Source organism: Hyaena hyaena, unplaced genomic scaffold, assembly GCF_003009895.1.
Source record: "Hyaena hyaena isolate Hyena2069 unplaced genomic scaffold, ASM300989v1 scaffold_241, whole genome shotgun sequence".
Classification (NCBI taxonomy): domain Eukaryota; kingdom Metazoa; phylum Chordata; class Mammalia; order Carnivora; family Hyaenidae; genus Hyaena; species Hyaena hyaena.
This window is the reverse complement of record NW_024080875.1, coordinates 73958-93899: the sequence shown is the minus strand read 5'-3', so window position 1 is coordinate 93899 and position 19942 is coordinate 73958. Positions and strand designations below refer to the sequence as shown.

The following is a 19942-nucleotide window of genomic DNA, read 5'->3' as shown; positions in this document are numbered from 1 at the left end:
TTAATTATCTTTTAAGTGATGTATGTGTTTGCCCATATATGTGTTTTCTTGTATTAGTGGTGGTAAGTCTCTAAAATTTTGTTTTGCTTGATTCATTGGCAATATATTTGCTACATAATACATAGTGCTGTTTCCTTGGTGTTCAATTTTAGGTTTTCGGAACTCCCACTTTTGTTCTTGATATTAGGCAAAAATAGGCTTATAAGACTTTGATTTAGTTGTAGAAGAAGGAGAAGTATGTAGGAATGATTAAGGTGTAATACAATAATTATTTTTATGAGTCAAACATAGTCATCTTTATTTTATTGTGTTCACTTTGTTTTTCTCCTCCATATAATCTGTTTTTGATAGACATTAATGTTTGTATGTTTTCCTCTAGCCTACTCAGTGGAAAAGTCAAACTAAAGAAAATAAAGTTGGGACTTCTTTCCCTCATGAGTCTACATATGGTGTTGGCAACTTCAATGCTTTTAAAACAACTGCCAAGAACTTTAGTCCATCGGCAACTTCAGTGAAAGAAGTATGTTATTTAAAGTTATTTCTGAGGAATGCAACACATCTTAATCATTATAATGTAATAGAGAACTAAAGGTATAGATTGATTAAATGTATACATTAAATGAGATGTTTTAGTTCTTCCCTAAAACTTGATTCAAATGCTTTGCTCTTTGGTAATCAGTTTTGCACAAGGATGGATAATTTAAATATATTAAAAATTTTTTTTTTAATTTATTTTTGAGACAGATACAGAGTGCGAGCAGGGGAGGGGCAGAGAGAAAGAGACACAGAATCTGAAGCAGACTTCAGGCTCTTGAGCTGTCAGCACAGAGCTTGGTCTGGGGTTCGAACCCATGAACAATGAGATCATGACCTGAGCTGAAGTTGGATGCTTAACTGACTGAGGAACCCCTAAAGATATGTTTTTTAAAGTTTGTTAATTTATTATTTTGAGAGACCTGAGCTAAGCCAAAGTCAGATACCTAACCACTGAGCCACCTAGGCTCCCCAATAACTTAGATATTTAATCCAAATTTTCCAAATATCCTAAAATATAGAGAATATAATACAGGAAAATAACCCACTTACAAGTCAGCCACAAATAATTTTTAAGAATTATCACAATTGGAATTTTGACATTTGTGATAAGAGGCTGTGCTGTAGGATTGAACCTTAACTGAAAATGAGGATTTGTATTATATAATTTTTGGGGGGGCTATGATGGACATTTTATTATTTTATTACCATATTTTATTAGTGTTAACACTTAAGGAGCAAGAGAGGAGAAGAGGGAGGGAAAGGTGCATATTGTTTTATGGACTTCAGATGCCTGGTGACTTAAGGTTTTTGTTTTGTTTTTTTTTGTTTGTTTGTTTTTGGGGGGGGGGTCATTTGACCAGGTTTCTGAAACTTCTAGACCACGGAGTTCCTTCATTAGTTCACGGTCAAAAAAAAGTACTTGTGACTATGTTGCTACATTTGCAGTTGAGCTAGTACTATGTTGGAACATCATGGCCCCTCATAATCGTAAACATTTAGAACTACAATGAAAGGACCAGCATTCTCAGCTGGTAATTGTGGTTTAGATTCCTTATAGTCTGTAGATACTGTTGCCAGTAATTAGGCATTATGGAAGTTTTCCATGGCTATAAATCTCTGTGACACAGAGTTGTCACATTCTATTTTCTAATGTATTCCACTGTCAAAACCCCCAAAACAAAAGGACTCCAGTACATGTCTCTGCCCAACCACAAACATTTTCCTTGGTGATATCCTACCTGATAAAACCCTCTGTGTATATAATTATAAAATAGATCTTATTGGAGCTGTTATTAGAATCCTAAAACTGAGAACACAGTTTTAAAAACCACTCTTATATGTATTTTAGGCATATTTAAATAGCTTTATAATGTTTTAAAAAATTCTACTTAAACTCTTAATTTAGCCTTAGCAGCTCTCTCAATTAAGCATCTGACTCTTGATTTTGGCTCAGGTCATGATTTCATGGTCAGGCTCTGTGCTTTTTGTGGACCCTGCTTGAGATATAGTCATTCCTTCCCTTCAAAAAAAATTTTTTTTGAAGTAAAGTCTCTTGCTTGCTCATTCACTGGTATAGATAAAACATACAGGTATAGAGGAAAATAGACTTTAAAATCAATTTTGTATTGTGAATAAAGATGAAATAGGAAGTTGCGGTAGTTGTAAACTTTACATTGATAGGCTTTGTCTACATGTTTATTCGTATTTCTGAATTTTTTCTAGTGTAATCGCTCAAATTCCTCTTCACCTGTTGACAAACTTAATCAGCAGCCTCGTCTAACCAAACTGACACGTATGCGCACTGATAAGAAGAGTGAATTTTTGAAAGCTTTGAAAAGGGACAGAGTAGAAGAGGAACATGAAGATGAAAGTCATGCTGGCTCAGAGAAGGTAATTGAAATTGCAGACCAAAAAACTCTTGGTTTGACATTAACGTGTCATTGAACTATTTAGACAAATAATCATTTAAAACCTTTGAATAAACTTAAATCAATCATCTTCCTGAAAGCAAGGCTAGTTTACTGTTTATTTGCATAAAGAGTGAGTTCTTTTCTGAAGCAGTTTTTTTCTCATTCTGTTGTTCTTGTGCAGAAATAATGTTCTCTTTGTTTTCCATGTTGCCTTCCTTCATCATTTTGATTTGCTTTTGTTGAATAGTTGTAAAGAAATAGACATAGAAAGCTTTGGGGGTATCCTTCACAGCTTAAGTTTATATGGTCTGAAAACGTCTCCTAAATATAATGATTACAAGATTTATGTATTATCTGGAAATCTAACAAGAGTCTATTAAAGTTTTAAGCAACTGTATTTTCTAGCTCATTCTTTTTTTTTTTTTTTTAAACTCCCTAAATATCAGGATGACGACTCATTTAATTTGCATAACAGCAATAGTACTCACCAAGAAAGGGATATAAACCGAAACTTTGATGAAAATGAAATTCCACAGGAGAATGGCAATGCCTCAGTAATTTCCCAGCAGATAATTCGGTCTTCAGCCTTCCCCCAAACTGATGTTCTTTCAAGTTCGCTTGAGGCAGAACATAGGTTAGTACTCATTTTTACTTTCTCTTTGTGTTCTTTACAGGATTTTGATATTATGGAAATATTGTGATTTATATAACAGTTTTATGGAGAGATTTACCACAAATTCCCCCCATTTTAAGTTTGCAGTTGTATGATATTTGGTATATTCAGAGTTATGAAACTGTCAACACAGTCTGGTTTTAGAACATTTCTATCTCCCCTAAGAGAAACCTGGACTCATTTGCATTTATTCCTCATTTTTTTCTGTGTCCTAGGCAACCACCAATCTCCTTTCTGTATCTGTAGATTTGCCTTTGCTTGATATTTTATATAAATAGAATCATACTTTGGTGTTTTATATCTGGCTTCTTTGACTTAGCATATAATTTTAAGATACTTGTTGTAGCATGTGTCACTACTTTATTCACAGTGCACTCTATGGTTCTATCACATTTTGTTCGGTTTTGATGGGTATTGTATGTACTTACTGAAAATTCTGGATAATGCTCCTCTGAACATTCATGTACAAGTGTTTGTACTGACATGCTTATAGTATCTTTTGGTGGTAGATACTGTGCATGGAATTGATGATACGCTTAACATTTTCAGACTGCCAAACTATTTTCCATAATGACCTTACTATTTTACATTCTCATCAATATTATAGGAAGGTTCCAGTTTCCCCATAGTCTCACCAACACTTGTTATCATCTGCCTTTAATTTAGCCATTTTTTTTTCTATTTTTTTTTTTTTTTTAAGTTTTATTCATTTTGAGAGAGACAGCATGAGTGGGTCGCCATGAGATCATGACCTGAGCTGAAACCTAGAGTGGTACAATTAAACCTAGAGTCATACATACTTAACCAACTTACCCACCCAGGCACTCCTAATTTAGCCATTCTAATGGAAATGAAGTGCTATCATTTTGTGGTATGTTTAATATGTGGATAATAAGTGGTATCTTTAATATGCAGTTCCTTTAAAACTGACAGTGTTGAACATCTTTTCAAGTACTTATTAGCCATTTGTATGTCTTCTGTGAAGAAACTTCTGTTGTAATTCTTTGTCCATGTTTAAAGAGTTATTTGTCTAATTGTAAGCATTCTTTGCATATTTTGAATATAGGTCCTTAATCATAGGTATAATTTGCTAATATCTTTTCCCATTCTGAGTTGTCTTTTCACTTTCTCATTCGTGACTTTTGAAATACAAAAACTTACAATTTTGATTAAGCCCTCTTAGCAATTTCTTTTTGAGTGAATGTTCCTCCCATTTCCCCCCAATAACTCTATAGTTAAGAGCAGGTATTTTTGTAGAAATGGCTTACCATTCATGTGGGCTTGAAATAAACCACATGGTTTACCATTAGTAAATAAATGAAGGATATATGGACATCTGTTTAATTCCTTCTGATTTTTTCTTTGTTGTTTTAATTAAGCAGACTTTTCTTGAAACTTAAGTTGTGTTACAGAAATACACTCCAACAGATTTATCTCCACCATGAAGAGAGAAGTTACGGCACCAGAACTTAGGCTTTTCTGCCATAGATACTAGGATTAATTTAGATTATTCTTCAGTCTACAGTTTCATTTTTATAGTCTTGATTCCATAGATATTTATGCAGTTTTCCAGTATAACTACTAAAGCAAGAAAATGCTAATGATATATACAGTTATGTCGTATTTTAGTCTGCAATTGCTTTGTGTAAGATTAAATTTAAAATTTTAAAAAAAAATTTTTATTTACTTTGAGGGGTGGGATAGAGAGGTTTGGGGGGGGGAGAGAGAGAGAGAGGAAGAGAATCCTAAGCAGGCTGTGTGCTGTCAGCACAAAGTCCTTCACGAGGCTTGAACTCAGGAACCCTCTAACCATGACCTGAGCCAAAACCAAGAGTTTGGCTGAGCCACCCAGCTCCCCAGTTGTCAAGTTTCACTGTATCACCACGGTAGTGGGGTTTCAACTCATAAACTTGTGGGATCATGACCTGAGCAGAAGTCCAGAGATGGACACCTAACCAGCTGAGCCACACATGCGCCCCTGAATTGTTTTTGACCAAAAATTCTTACGCCTTCTGGGACCAGGCTAAGGTAGAGTGATACTTGTTAACTGCCTAAGTGATCAGATTGACTTTCTGTTTAGTTTAATGCCATTTCTTGTAGAATTTGATTTAATTCTAAGATAGGGGCCAGTGGGCTACACTTACTGTGGAATAACTTTTAAAAAATTTATATTAAAGACTCCTCCACGTTTTTTGTCTTTTTGGACCAGTTCATACATTTTTCTTTATTGTCCTGATCGTTTTGGTTCCCTTTTACCAAAGCATGTCCTGCTCTTTTTAGATGCAGCTGTAAGTATTGTATATTAGAATATAGGCATTTGTTTTGATTTTATAATCCTCCTATATTAACTTGGGACTTATTTTTGCTTAAAATAGTTTGTTTGGCTGATGATAAATGTGAATGCCCTTTTGCTGAGAGTTAATTTAGCTAGATTATTTCGAGCTTACTTAACGAGGTAATATCTATAATTTTCCTTGTTTGGGCAAACTGTATTTTATTACTATACATTTAATAGGAATAGATCAGTAACCACAGTTTTTATTCTCACTCCAGTTGTAGAATTCCCCTTTACCTTATGTTATAGCTTGGGACCTTGAGCTTAGGCCAAGTAATGTCTACAATGTCCTACATTGCATAATATAATAGTAAGCATTAATTCTTTTTTTAAAAGATAGGTATAAGTAGACATTCCAGTTTTTCCCCATTATTCTAGTAGATCATCTTTTATACCCCCTTTCAAGCTATTGTTGTGTAGTTTAGGTATAATTTGTGACACAATTTCCCTACTAATCAGGGAAATCCTTCCCTGTGTTTCTCCTTTATAAATAACGCTGGTGTGAGCATACTTGTATTTATATCTTTAAACATTTGTATAAGTGTGTATAAAACAAATTACTAGGAATGAAGCTGATGGGTCACACATAATTAGATTCTGCTTTGTTAGTTACTACCCAAAGATATTTTTCCACTTTGACCAGTAGTCCTTTAACTATTTCTGCTCAGTTGATGAAAAGAAGTCTTCTGCATAGGAAGGAAAGTATACAAAACCAGGTGTTCTAATGGTAGTAAAAGATGAGTTTTCTTTTAGAGAGATAATAACATAGGTGATAAAATAAAGGTAAATTATTTACTTATAGAATTTATTAAGGCTGTGGGGCGCCTGGGTGGCTTAGTCGGTTAAGCGTCCGACTTTCGCTTAGGTCATGATCTCGCGGTTCGTGGGTTCGAGCCCCGCGTCGGGCTCTGTGCTGACTGCCAGCTCAGAGCCTGGAGCCTGTTTCAGTCTGTGACTCCCTCTCTCTCTGATCCTCCCCTGCTCACGCTGTCTCTCTCTCTCCTAGAAATAAATAAAAAAAAACATTTAAAAAAAAAAAAAGAATTTATTAAGGCTGTAGTAAAAAAGTTGAAACTTTAATACCTTTTGGTTTTCATATTTGTCTTCAGTATTTTGTAGCAAAGGAAAGTTGAGCTGTACTTGTTAGAAAATACTCTTGATAACTGAGTACCTATAATGAATGTTTTACTTTTTACTCTTATTATTTTTTCATCTGCAGACATACGTAGTGTAGGAAGTATTTTGGTGGTTTCTTTGATTCAGGAAGACCCCGGGAAGAGAAACTTGAAAGTTCCACACCTCAGTAGAGTTTGGTCCTCTGGGGGTGACTAACAGGAGAAAATAGAGAGAATAGGATTTAGGAACTAAGCTAACTAGAGCAAGAAGAGAACATTCTAAATTGGAATAAACTCTAAGGGGGTTGCATGGGAACACATGCATGCTGCAGAAGGAGATTATCAGTGATGACTACTTGAATGACTATTCTTTTTTTTTTTAATTTTTATTTTTATTATTTTTTTATCTGAAGGTGTTTTATTTTAAAGTATTTGGACTTCCAGTTCCTTAATTTTTTTTTTTTTTACAAATAGTTTATTGTCAAATTAGTTTCCACATAACACTCAGTGCTCATCCCCACAAGTGTCCTCCTCCATGCCCATCCCCCCTCCCCCCCACATCCATCAGTCCTCAGTTTTTGTCAGCATTCAAGAGTCTCTCATGGTTTGCCTCTCTCCCTTTCCCCCACCATTTCCGCCCTTCTTCTCCCCCTTGTTCCTCCGTCAAGTTCCTCCTAATCCTCCTATACGTGCAAACATGTGGTATTTGTCCTTCTCTGCCTGACTTATTTCGCTCAGCATAACACCCTCAAGGTCCATCCATGTTGCTACACATGGCCAGATTTCATTGTTTCTCATTGCCATGGAGTATTCCATGGTATAGATAAACCACATCTTCTTGATCCATTCATCTGTTGATGGACACTTAGGCTCTTTCCATGTTTTAGCTATTGTGGAGAGTGCTGCTATGAACATTGGGGTACATGTGCTCCTATGCCTCGGCATTTCTGTATCCCTTGGGTAAATTCCTAGCAGTGCTATTGCTGGGTCATAGGGGAGTTCTAGTGTTAGTTTCCTGAGGAACCTCCACACTGTTTTCCAGAGGGGCTGTACCCGTTTATATTCCCACCAACAGTGTAGGAGGGTGCCCGTTTCTCCACATCCTCGCCAGCATCTAGAGTTCTCTGATTTGCTCATTTTAGCCACTCTACCCAGCGTGAGGCAGTATCTCAGTGTGGTTTTGATTTGTATTTCCCTGCTGAGGAGGGATGCTGAGCATCGTTTCATGTGTCTGTTGGCCATCTGGATGTCCTCTTTGGAGAAGTGTCTGTTCATGTCTTCTGCCCATTTCTTCACTGGGTTGTTTGTTTTTCGGGCGTGTAGTTTGGTGAGTTCCTTATAGATTCTGGATATTAACCCTTTATCTGATATTTGAATGACTATTCATTATATGTATGTTCCTTTTTTTTTTTTTAAAGACCTAATAGTATTTTGTGGAAATGTGCTAAAAAGGATCCCAAATCAGTAAAAGGAAGTAAACCTTTTGAAACTACTATGGAAACCTTTTATTATTTAAAATTTTTATTCATTTTTGAGAGCATGGGTGGGGGAGGGTCCAAGGATCTCAGGTGGTCTTGGTGCAGTGAGCCTCATGGCACGGATTGAACTCATGAACCTTGAGATCAAGACCTGAGTAGAAGCCAGACATTCAACCCACTGAGCCACCTGGGTGCCCCTGGAACCATTTTAATTAAAATTTTTAGCTTGAGTTTTCTTTCTGCTTGATAAGAGTATATGTTTTGTATGTGTTCCACAGATATATATTAATGCATTTTTTTAGGTAACAAAGTTAATGGCTTCTTTTAAATTTTGGGTTTTATTTCTTTGAAAAGGAAGTGGTATTTCATTTCCATGGCTTCAGATTTCTTGTAAACTTTGATTCTTAAGTTAAGCATGTAATAACTTACATTGCTTAAATTTAACAAACCAGATGTCAGTGATACGGTTCACAAGGATGAAAATTTTTTTGTTCACATGTGTAAAATATAAAAGAATTATAGAAAATGTGAAATAGGAAATATATGGCATTTAAAATTTTCTTGTCAATGTTATTTTTTAAAGCTTATTGTGAGAGAGAGAATGGGGGAGGGACAGAGAGAGAGGGAGAGAGAGAGAGAATCCCAAGCAGGCTCTGTGCTTTTAGCCCAGAGCCAGATGTGGGGCTTGAACTCCGAACCCATGAGATCATGACCTGAGCTGAAACCAAGAGTTGGATGCTCATCTGACTGAGCCACCCAGGTGCCTCAGTTATCAAGTTTAAGTTCATCATCCAGATAGGATAGCCTGAACGTTGAAAGGGTAAGTTGTTGTCAAAACCCTCAAATGGATTAACACAAAAAGAGTGCCAGAGAAATTCAGGGAGACTTTGGGGGTAAATCTCATAGTTTGAGAACTAGTCAAAAGTTGTAATTCAGAGCCAAATTAAATAAAGGTAAAACATTCTCCTATTAATTAATGTGGATAACTATGTAGTCATTTGGAAGAAGGGAGTGTGAAGGGATGTTTAGGGTTGAATACCTACTTCATTTGTTTTAGGAACCAGTGAGTGTTTTCACAGGAAAGTGTAGTCCTTACTGGAATCAGAGATGATGTTAAAGAGGCAGGGCGTTTGAGATTATTCAAGTATCCTCATTCCTCATAGCTCAGGAAAGTGAAGGAATTTACCTTTGTCTTATACCTGTTTGTGACCCATGTCTTCTGTTTCTAAACCTATGCTTTTTCTAATGTAAGAGATTTAAATTTGTGGTCATGGTGTTGAAGTTAGGAGTTGTTCTTTAGGAAGTGTAAAGCCATTGGAAACACTTAGTGTCTAGTTATTGTGAACATATTTTAAGGTTGATTTGGTAATAGTTTGAAAGAGCATGAGGAGAAACGCTAACAAAAAGCAAAGATAAATATGACAGTCACAGTTTATTCCTAACTGTGGAGAAAATTGTTTTGAATGCTTTTTCAGGAACAGTTCACAGTTATACCCTCTGGAAGGAAGGGGGAAAATGTGAGAATGAATATTTAGGAGTACTTGTCTTTTATACAGTTTGAAATAACTTGTTTGCATTATTGTTTGGTTAACATTTAGTTTTTAATAGCGAAACAAGTATCTAGCAAAAGTGGTAGATTGCTTTACCAATCTCAGTCTGTGGACTCTGGACTGCATGGCATTGGGAATGGAAATACCCTTCCACAGAGAAGCCATCTAGGTTAAAGAGTGAAGACAGTGTGTTAGACAAGAAGTGTTAAGTGATTAAAAGGAATGAGAGATACAGTAAATGATGATGATTGTGACATTTTGGTCTAGAGGGTTTGGTGCAGTATATACTAATTTGGAAATCTGGAAACCAGAATTGTTTCCTTCTTCACATCAGGTAGGTAAGTTATTTTACTTCTGTGATCTTACATGTAGAAGTACATGGGTGTAATATTAAATTTGATTCACATCTCTGAGCTTTGATACTCTGAAATGATTTCAAAAGGACAAGACCTTGTGGTAGGCTCAAATTGGAAGATGAGTAGACATAAATAGATTAGTAACAAATATTTAAGAGATCTAATTACTCAAAAACAAACACTAATTAGTCAGACTAATACATGTGCCATATAAGAAGCCGAAACTTTGAAATTGTTAAGCCAGGTGCATCAGCTATGGCTATTGTGGTGGTGTTTGCCTGACTGGAGAAAAGTGGTTGGTTCATGTTACTCTCTGTCTCTTTTTTTGGGAGATTCTCTGCCTAAGATGGAGGTATTTTCTTTAAAAAATGGAAGAAAAAGAGAACAACCTATTCGTTATTTTACTTACTTGGATCCTAGTTAAGAGGTTTTTTTAAAAAGTTGTCTTTCTGTTATTGTAGAGCATAAGACCACTTTATGTGTTAAGGTTGATGACAGGTGATACCAACAGATAAATACACTATAAAAATGCAAGGTAGGGGTAAGATAACCCAATCTTTTGTCTTCAAAGTAAAAAAACTTAATGAGTAGCTAAGAATATGATGGATTATTGCAGTGTTAAAGAAAATGAGGAGTATTGCTTTTACTTTTAGTGTAAGAATTTAGCAAAATATTTTTGGTGTCTAGGCTAGAGTCTCGGAAATTTGCAGCCAAGAGAACCTCTGACAACAAGGTAAAGCAATTGTGCAGAGTATTTTGAAGCTTATTGCGGTTTAAGCTTACCGGTTCATTTTCAGAAAGATTTAAAAGCAGAGTAAAAAGCTTCTTTTTTTAATGTATTTTGAGAACTGTGTGTAATGGATCTGCACAGTGTTTTCTTGCACAAAATATAAATGGAATTACCCTATTTGGGTGAAGCTCTAATTTATTTATTTTCTACCTTCTTTTCAGATTATTAAAGGAGATGGGCTGGCAAGAAGACAGTGAAAATGATGAAACATGTGCTCCCTTAACTGAGGATGAAATGAGAGAATTCCAAGTTATTAGTGAACAGGTAAAAAGACCTAAATCCTACAGGTTCGCTTTAAATTGTCTTTTCTTAGCAGAACAACATACTATATTAAGCATTTTTTGAGGAATTTTCTATTTAGGAATTTAATTATCCATCACAGTATAGGTCAGACTGCCCTGACAGTGTGGAGCCCTTTGTGGGGCTCGAAGTCACGAACTGCGAGATCATGACCTGAGCCGAAACCAAAAGATAGGAGAGGCCACCTAGGCACTCCAGAATTGCCTTTCTTTTATTTATTTATTTTTTTTTAATTTTTTTTCTTTTTTTTTATTTTTTTACAAATAGTTTATTGTCAAATTAGTTTCTACATAACAGTGCTCATCCCCACAAGTGCCCTCCTCCATGCCCATCCCTCCTCCCCCCCACATCCATCAGTCCTCAGTTTTTGTCAGCATTCAAGAGTCTCTCATGGTTTGCCTCTCTCCCTTTCCCCCACCATTTCCGCCCTTCTTCTCCCCCTTGTTCCTCCGTCAAGTTCCTCCTAATCCTCCTATACGTGCAAACATATGGTATTTGTCCTTCTCTGCCTGACTTATTTCGCTCAGCATAACACCCTCAAGGTCCATCCATGTTGCTACACATGGCCAGATTTCATTGTTTCTCATTGCCATGTAGTATTCCATGGTATAGATAAACCACATCTTCTTGATCCATTCATCTGTTGATGGACACTTAGGCTCTTTCCATGTTTTAGCTATTGTGGAGAGTGCTGCTATGAACATTGGGGTCCATGTGCTCCTATGCATCAGCATTTCTGTATCCCTTGGGTAAATTCCTAGCAGTGCTATTGCTGGGTCGTAGGGGAGTTCTATTGTTAGTTTCCTGAGGAACCTCCACACTGTTTTCCAGAGGGGCTGTACCAGTTTACATTTCCACCAACAGTGTAGGAGGGTGCCCGTTTCTCCACATCCTCGCCAGCATCTCGAGTTCTCTGATTTGCTCATTTTAGCCACTCTGACTGAATTGCTTTTCTTTTAAACCGGTCTGCAGTGATTGGGGATTAGTGTAAATAATATGTCTATGATTTGTCATGTTTCAGACTTTTTAATTTTATTTTTTTAATAGTATCGGGCTAAGAAGTAGAAAATATCAATAGCTTCCCAAATAGCTTCAGTTTTTATCCTTTTCTTTACATAAGAATATTTAGTGTTCTTTTAAAACTTTAAAAATTTTAAAACTAAATTAAAATTTTAAAATTAAAAACTTTAAAATCTTTAAAAATTGTTTTAATGTTTTATTTATTTCTGAGAGAGAGAGAGCGAGCCATCATGAGTAGGGGAGGGTCAGACAGATTGAGAGAGAGAGGGAGGCACAGAATCCAGAACAGACTCCAGGCTCTGAGCTGGCAGTCCGCACAGAGCCCAGCACGGGGCTCGAACCCACGAACCATGAGAATCATGACTTGCGCCGAAGTCGGACTCTTAACTGACTGAGCCACCCAGTGCCCCGAATATTTAGTGCTCTAAAACATCTTGATTCTTTTTGGCGTTGGGTTTTTCTTTTTTGCTTTTTTGGTCTCCTTAGTTTCCTTTTTGAAAGAATATTAGGAAATGTTTGATAGAATCAGAATTGCTGGATCATATGCTAATCTGTGTTTAACTTGAGGAACTCCCATACTCTTTTTCCACTACAGCTATACCATTTTACACCATTGGTGCTCAAGAATTTGTTTGTTTATGGATAGTAGCTACTACCTTGATGGTTGTCAAGTGGGCATCTCATTGTGATTTGGATTTGCGCTTCTGTATTGGTTAATGGTGTTGAGCATCTCTTCATGTACTCCCTGGCCATTTGTGTTTCCTCTTTGGAGAAATGTTCATTCAAGTACTGTGCCCATTTAAAAAAAATTTTTTTTTAATGTTTATTTCTGAGAGAGAGAAAGACAGAACAGGGGAGGGTCAGAGAGAGAGAGGGAGACACGGAATCAGAAGCAGACTCCAGGCTCTGAGCTAGCTGTCAGCACAGAGCCTGACGTGGGGCGCTCGAACCCACGAACTGTGAGATCATGACCTGAGCCGAAGTCGGACGCTTAACTTACTGAGCCATCCAGGTGCCCCGTACTTTGCCCAGTTTTAAATCAGGTTGTTGCTGAGTTGTGGTATTTCTGTATGCGTTATGGATTTTAAAATCTATGATTTATTGGGGCGCCTGTTTCAGTCTGTTTCAGTCTGTGACTCCCTCTCTCTCTGACCCTCCCCTGCTCACACTGTCTCTCTCTCTCTCTCTCTCTCTCCTAGAAATAAATAAAACATTAAAAAAATTAAAAAAAAATTGATAAAATCTATGATTTACAATTATCTTCTCACATTCTATAGTTTGCCTTTTTTATTCTTTTGATTGTATTCTTTGATGCATACAAGTTTTAAATTTTGATGTAGTCCAGTTTATCTATATTTTTCCCATTAGTTTCCTGTACTGTTATTGTCATATTCCAGAAATCATTGCCAAACTTAATGGCATAAAGTTTCTCCCCTTCCCCCCCCCCCCCCCATTGTTTTGTAGTTTTGGATCCATTTTGAATTAGTTTTTGTTTGTGTTGCAAGGAACTACCTTCATTCTTTTGCATGTGGAGATCTCAAAACTTTGTCAGTAATCATTTGAGTATGCAATTGCCCCTTGAACAATACAGGTTTCAACTGCCTGAGTCCATTTATATGCACATTCTTCACAGTACTGTACATGTATTTTCTCTTATGATTGTCTTAACGTGTTCTTTAGCTTTATTAAAAGAGTACTGTATCTAATGTATACCATGCAAAATATATGTTAATTAACTTTCTGTTATCTGTAAGGCTTCCCCAGCAACAATAGGCTATTAGTAAATAAGTTTGGGGGAGTCAGCAGTTATACATGGATTTTCAGCTCTAACAGGAGGGGGGTTGGTGCTCCTAACCCCCCCTGCATTTGTGCAAGGATTAAGTGTATGTGGAAGGATTTGTTTCTGGGTTTTCTGGTCTATTGGTCTTTGTTTTTATGCCAGTACCACATTGTTTTGATGACTGCAAGTCTGTAATAAGTTTAGAAATCAGAAAGCATGAAACCTCCACCTTCGTTGTTTTTAAAGATTCTTTTGTCTGTTTGGAATCCCTTTAGATTCCATTTGAGTTTTAGGATGAATTTTTAGGGTGAGTTTTACTATTTGTGCAGAAAATGCCTTTGTGATTTTGATAAGGATTGCATTGAACCTATAAATTGTTTTGGATATAATATTCATATCTTAGTAATAGTATTCTAACCCAGGAGTTTAGGATGTCTTTACATTTATTGGTCATTGAAAATTTTTTAGCAGTGATTTCTAGTTTGCTTTGTGGAAATTTTTTGCTTTCTTTCATTGTTTATTCCTTATACTTATTCCTAAGTATTTTCTTTTAAATACTATGGCAAATAGAATTGTTAATTTCCATTTCAGATTATTTATTGTTACAGAAGCCAACTGACTTTTGTGTATGGATCTCATTGTGTACCTTTGCTATTTTTGTTCTCAGTTTTTGTGTGGAATTTTTAAGGTGTTCTGCAAATAAGGTCATGTCATTTGTGAACAGATAATTTTATTTTTCAATTTGATATTTCTTCCCAATTAAAATTTTTTATTGGTAGGTTCTTAGCCACATATTGTTCACAACGTCGTTATGAAGTTAATGATGGGTGATAGTTGTGAAGGATTTTTTTGTCGAGTTATTGTACTGTATATTTTACATACAAAAATTTAACTTAATGTGTACAGTTGGCTGAGCTTTGACAGGTGTATATAGTTTTGTAAACCATCACCCCCATTTGCATTCAGTTATTTTACTTCCAGTTCCAGTCTTTGACAGACAGTGATTTGTTTTCTGTCACTACAGTTTGCTTCTAGAATGTTTTAGTAATTTAACCAAACATATATATAGTCTTAGATTTGGCCGCTTTCCTTCCTTTGAAATTCACCCATGTTTGGTGAGTACTACTCATTGTATGGTTATACCACTTTGTGAATCTCTCTAAACAATTTGTTCTGAATTAGGAAAAGGCCTCAGGAAAAATCCACCAGGTGACAGAACCTGGTGATAACTATAAGGCAGTAGTTCCAAAGAATACAGATATTGTCTGACTGAGATAGTTGGTTGGCATTAAACTTTGTCATAACTGGGGCAGGTAGAAAAAATCTTAACAAAAATGTGGTAATAAAATGTAATATAAAAATTTTGTGCATACTGTATGTTGGAGAGCAGTGGCATGTAAGTATAAATTTTTCTAAACTAGTGATTAGGACATGGATACATTTATATTGACTGTGACCTCTCATTTTACATTTAGATGCCTGAAAAATCATTAGGGCTTGACACTCTTTATAAAAGGATTATATTTTATCCGATAACAGAGGAGAGTCTGATTTCAAGCTCCCCTTTTTAATGCAGACACTGAGTAGTCACTATGCCCAAGATATTATGGACTTTACATAGATGAGCACCTTCACAGAGTGACAGTTAAATGAGGGTAAGAGGTATTCCACATAAAGAGGAGTGTGATAGTTTTCAAAATATTTAAGGTGAGGACAGGAGAGAAGAGAGAGCGAACCAGGGTGTGTGCGTCCATGTCATGTAAATCCATTAGATGGTTCTTGAGTGCCTACTATGTGCCAGGCCCTGATCTAGAATGCTGTAAAAAAACACAAGATTTTTGCCCACACAGAAGTTATATTCCTGGGATTAATTTAGGATTAATTCCAGTTGTATTTGGGGAGAGTATAACTGAGGAGTTGGATTTGAATTGGCCTTTGATAAGTAAGATGAGGGAATGACATTCCTGCTGTAAGGGGTGAACAAAGGCAAAAAATAAGAGTAGAGCTTATGTTGGGATTCACAGTGGCTGGAGCGTTGATCAGAAAGGTTTTAATGAAAAGATATGGTAACAGTAATAGGGTAAGTGTTAAATCCTGGTTTATCCTAGGGAGTTCCAGTTTATGGTATTCTGTAGTTACTAAGTAGTAAGTGCTCACTTTCATTTTCAAAAGTGCTCTCTTTTGAATGATAAATTACATGGCCTTCCTGATTTAAATAAAATTGTATGAACTCTTAATGCCTCCTAGCTATTGTGTTAAATGTATTTTTATAGCATTTGTGTGAAATAGGTACTGATACTGGTCCTTCTGTATAGATGATGAAACTAAGCTGCACAGAGGTTGTGTAATTTTCTCTAGGTGGTAACAGTTTATTAGTAGTGGGGTTGGAAGTTGAGCCCCAAATCTGGCTGATTTCATAGCCTGGGACTTTAACCAGGATGTAAGGTTGGAAAATACATTGGAATCCTATTATAAAGGTGCTTGTTTGCCATGTCAGGAGTATATATTGTGTTCTATGATGAGAAAATTCTGAAGGTTGTTGTTTTTTTTTTTTTAATTTATTTCTGAGAGAGAGAGACAGCATGAACAGGGGAGGGTCAGAGAGGGAGGGAGATACAGAATCTGAAGCAGGCTCCAGGCTCTGAGCTGGCTGTCAGCACAGAGCCCGACGTGGGGCTTGAACCCAAGAACCATGAGATAATGACCGGAGCCAAAGACGGATGCTTAACCGACTGAGCCACCCAGGTGCCCCTCTGAAGGTTTTTTAGGGATATGAAACAGTCATTTGTACATGAGGAAGTACAAGTGTAGTGTGCAGTGTACATCAGAAGACTAGAATCAGGATGATCAGTTGGGAATATATTGTAATAATTAGAGAAGGGATAAATGAGGGCCTAAAGTTGAGGAATGATAGTCAGAAATGGTCTTGAAACTAAGAGATCTGAAATAAAATCAGCAGGATTTGAAAATTCAACCTATGAGCTGACAGTTGTTTCATTATAAATAGGAATACAGGAGGCTTTTAGGAGTTTTTTAAAAAGAACACAACTAAGGTAGATGTTCTTGGGGCCAGTACAGACATTTAGAGAAAATAGACGTAGTTTTTGTGTTTTTAATCAAAATTCTCCAGCTGATTTCAAGCTGTGGAAAGATTAGGCACTCTTAATGATAACTATGTGAACAGGAAGGTTAGAACTTTGGGGGATGGGAAAGGTGTACCTTTAGAAAAAGGACTAAGTGTGTATGTAATCATCACAGTGGCTGAGAATACCACAGGTTATATACATATGTTTTGGCTTTTCTCAGTAAACGTGGTATGAGGTTATTTGCTCAAAGTGAAGAGGGAGTTAATTTTAAGATAAGTTTATACTGTAGAATTCAGGTAGGAAAGAAAATCTGCTATGGAAAATAGAGAAATAGAAAGGGTAAGAGGAAAATTGAGGGCTAAGACTCTAGACTTGTCTCTTGTTTGTCAGGGTCTCTAACAAAATTAGATATTTATGATGTGAGCAGCTCTTTTCATGTGGGCCCTAACCTAATGCGATTAAAAAACAAAACAAAACAACCCTTTAGAGTGTCAAACTTATAAACAGTTCCCAATACTATTAGATAGCAGGATTTGGTCTTATAGAAGGTTGTATTTAGAGATTTTGGTGTAAATTTCCACCAAGTTTTTATGGAAGAGAGTCTCCTTTGCCTTCAAAGAAATTCAAGAGACCAGAGCTAATAGTGTGTTAGCATTATTAATTTGTGTCTTAATTGCTTCTAATTTGGATCCCCCTCTCCAATATGTGATCTTGACCCACTTCTTATTTACTACCATTCTAATCCCTTTATTTCTGATTTCTCATTTTCAGAAAGAAAAGACTAATTCTTTCCCAGTATCAGAATCTCTTTGATTAAGCAAAGGGCTCAATTTGATTTTCTTATTTTGTGCACCTTACTTGAATACTTAGTATTGCAATAGTTTATATTCTACTTATTCTGCAAAGTATGAATAAAGTGGTTTATAGGTTGTATTAATAGCCTAGTTTGGACAGAATAATAAACAGCTAAAGCTTAATGGCTATTGATTATATTTGTTAGCATCTGAAGGTATTTATTTATTACAACTTTCACTTAAGGAAATGAAAATTTGGGAATGCTTATTAGTGCCTTAACAAGTGATAGTTGCACTTACCCTGTCTGCATCTACAGTCTGTGCTCTTTCTGCTACACTAATCATATATACTAGTTTTATTTATTTTTTGGTTTGGTAGATGTTAATTGTGGTTCTCTCAAAAGTACAGATTTATTCCCAGGAAATATTTTGTTAGTATAGTTGGATGAATTACCTATTTTTAACTAGTTTCCCGGAATGATGGAAATGATACCATCTGCAATTTTCAGGGTAGAATACAATTTTATTAATGTATTCATGGTTACATTGAATTATTATAGTATTTTTGATTTATAAGTTACCCCTGAAGGATAGATTATTTATTTAATTTACTTATTTTTTATCTTTTAGTTACAGAAGAATGGTCTGAGGAAAAATGGTATTTTGAAAAATGGCCTGATCTGTGACTTCAAGTTTGGACCCTGGAAAAACAGCACTTTCAAACCCACTATTGAGAATGATGACACAGAGACAAGTAGCAGTGACACATCAGATGATGACGATGTGTGAAGGATTTCCTAACAACTTTAGACATTTTAGTGTGATACATCTCTCATGCAGTTTGGGGTGAATTGTAAAATGAAGAACTATAATTTATGTAGTAAAATACCCCATTAGAAGATTTCTTTGAGGGACTTCACTATGAAGAAAACCAAGAATGTTGTGTTGGGCTGTGTTGAACATTATTTCTTTGTAAATGAATGTTGTAGAAATGAGGACTTTGGTTGATCCAACATTGACTTTCTTCATCACTGCAGCATTTCTCTGACTAGCAATGTGACGATGTAACAAATGAGATTTTCTCATTTAATAATAAAAAATTGTGTAATGTTTTGCAAAGCTTCTGTCTTAAAATGTCCAGGTCTTAAGAAAAAAGGCAGCTTACACTGTTTGCTTGCAGAGTCATTATCTTTTCGTACAATGGAAATCCTCAAGTCCACTTTGTGCCCCCAACCCCAAAGGACAATGTAGCATGTTGGCTAAAACTGGAGCAAAGTGCACTAAAACATTAATTTCCTGAACTCAAGTGTTGTACTAGTCACCTTTTAAAACATAAATTGCTCTTTAGCCATTTGTAGTTCAGTAAACGTTACAGGAACGACTTGACACACTTTCTTCCAAATTTTAAGAGGTGATTTTCAAGAATTTTATTTGGGTATGTTGTCAGACCAGGACTTTCAGAGTTGATGGAAGAGTCTTGTGGGAAAACTTATTTTGATAAATTATTACACATGCGGAAAAACTGATCACACTGACTGGATCTGTCCACACATGGAAAATAAACTGGATTTTCAGAATATTGTTGTTCTCTGTAGTGTTCAAGGTATTGGTCTCTAAACACAATGTGCTTTATTTACTTACTAAAACAAAGTTATACTTTCTTTATTAAAGATAGTGATTACTTTCTTAGTTTAGAAAAAGAAAGTTATGGAAAATAGCCTTTTTATTATCAAATGCTTAAGTTTATTGAATGAATGTTAAACAGTCACTTTATTTTTCACTTGCATATTAATTTTAGAATCATTTGTTTCATTGTTGACTGGAAGAGTAATTTGGTTCTGTATATTTGTATTTTGATTTTTCTGGTTTTGTTTACCTGCATTTGCTTTTAGCCTCCCTCATCCCATTTCCATCCATGTTTAAATATATGTTGATTGTAAAGAGTGTAATCTCAGAGCAAAAATGTAGGTTTTAGATCAGATTAAGCTAATTCTCAGAGTTTTTCATGTTTTAAATTGTATTTTCTCAGAAGGCTGCAGTGTTTTTTGCTGTGTCTACCTCAGGATCCTCCCCAGACTCCCCAGCTTTCAACAGAAGCCAGATTTTCTGTTCACACTGAGACTGTTGGTGATGGGGAAATTAAAAAACAAAACAAAACAAAAACATCGTTTTACCCCCACAAAACCCAGAGGATGAGTTAGAGTGATAACAAAGTATT

At 35.9% G+C, this 19942-nt stretch overlaps 1 protein-coding gene across 2 annotated transcripts in view; it reads left to right on the top strand.

Moving 5' to 3' along the window:
- Window positions 1–19303, top strand: part of GPBP1 (GC-rich promoter binding protein 1) — a 76541-nt gene extending 57238 nt beyond the window's left edge. For both annotated transcript variants that reach the window (XM_039244543.1, XM_039244544.1), the window contains 5 exons: window positions 380–520; window positions 2260–2427; window positions 2894–3081; window positions 10906–11008; window positions 18355–19303. In XM_039244543.1, the coding sequence (XP_039100474.1) occupies window positions 380–520; window positions 2260–2427; window positions 2894–3081; window positions 10906–11008; window positions 18355–18513 (759 nt within the window). In that variant the 3' untranslated portion in view covers window positions 18514–19303. The remainder of the gene's footprint in view (window positions 1–379; window positions 521–2259; window positions 2428–2893; window positions 3082–10905; window positions 11009–18354) is intronic.
- Window positions 19304–19942: the final 639 nt, after the last annotated feature.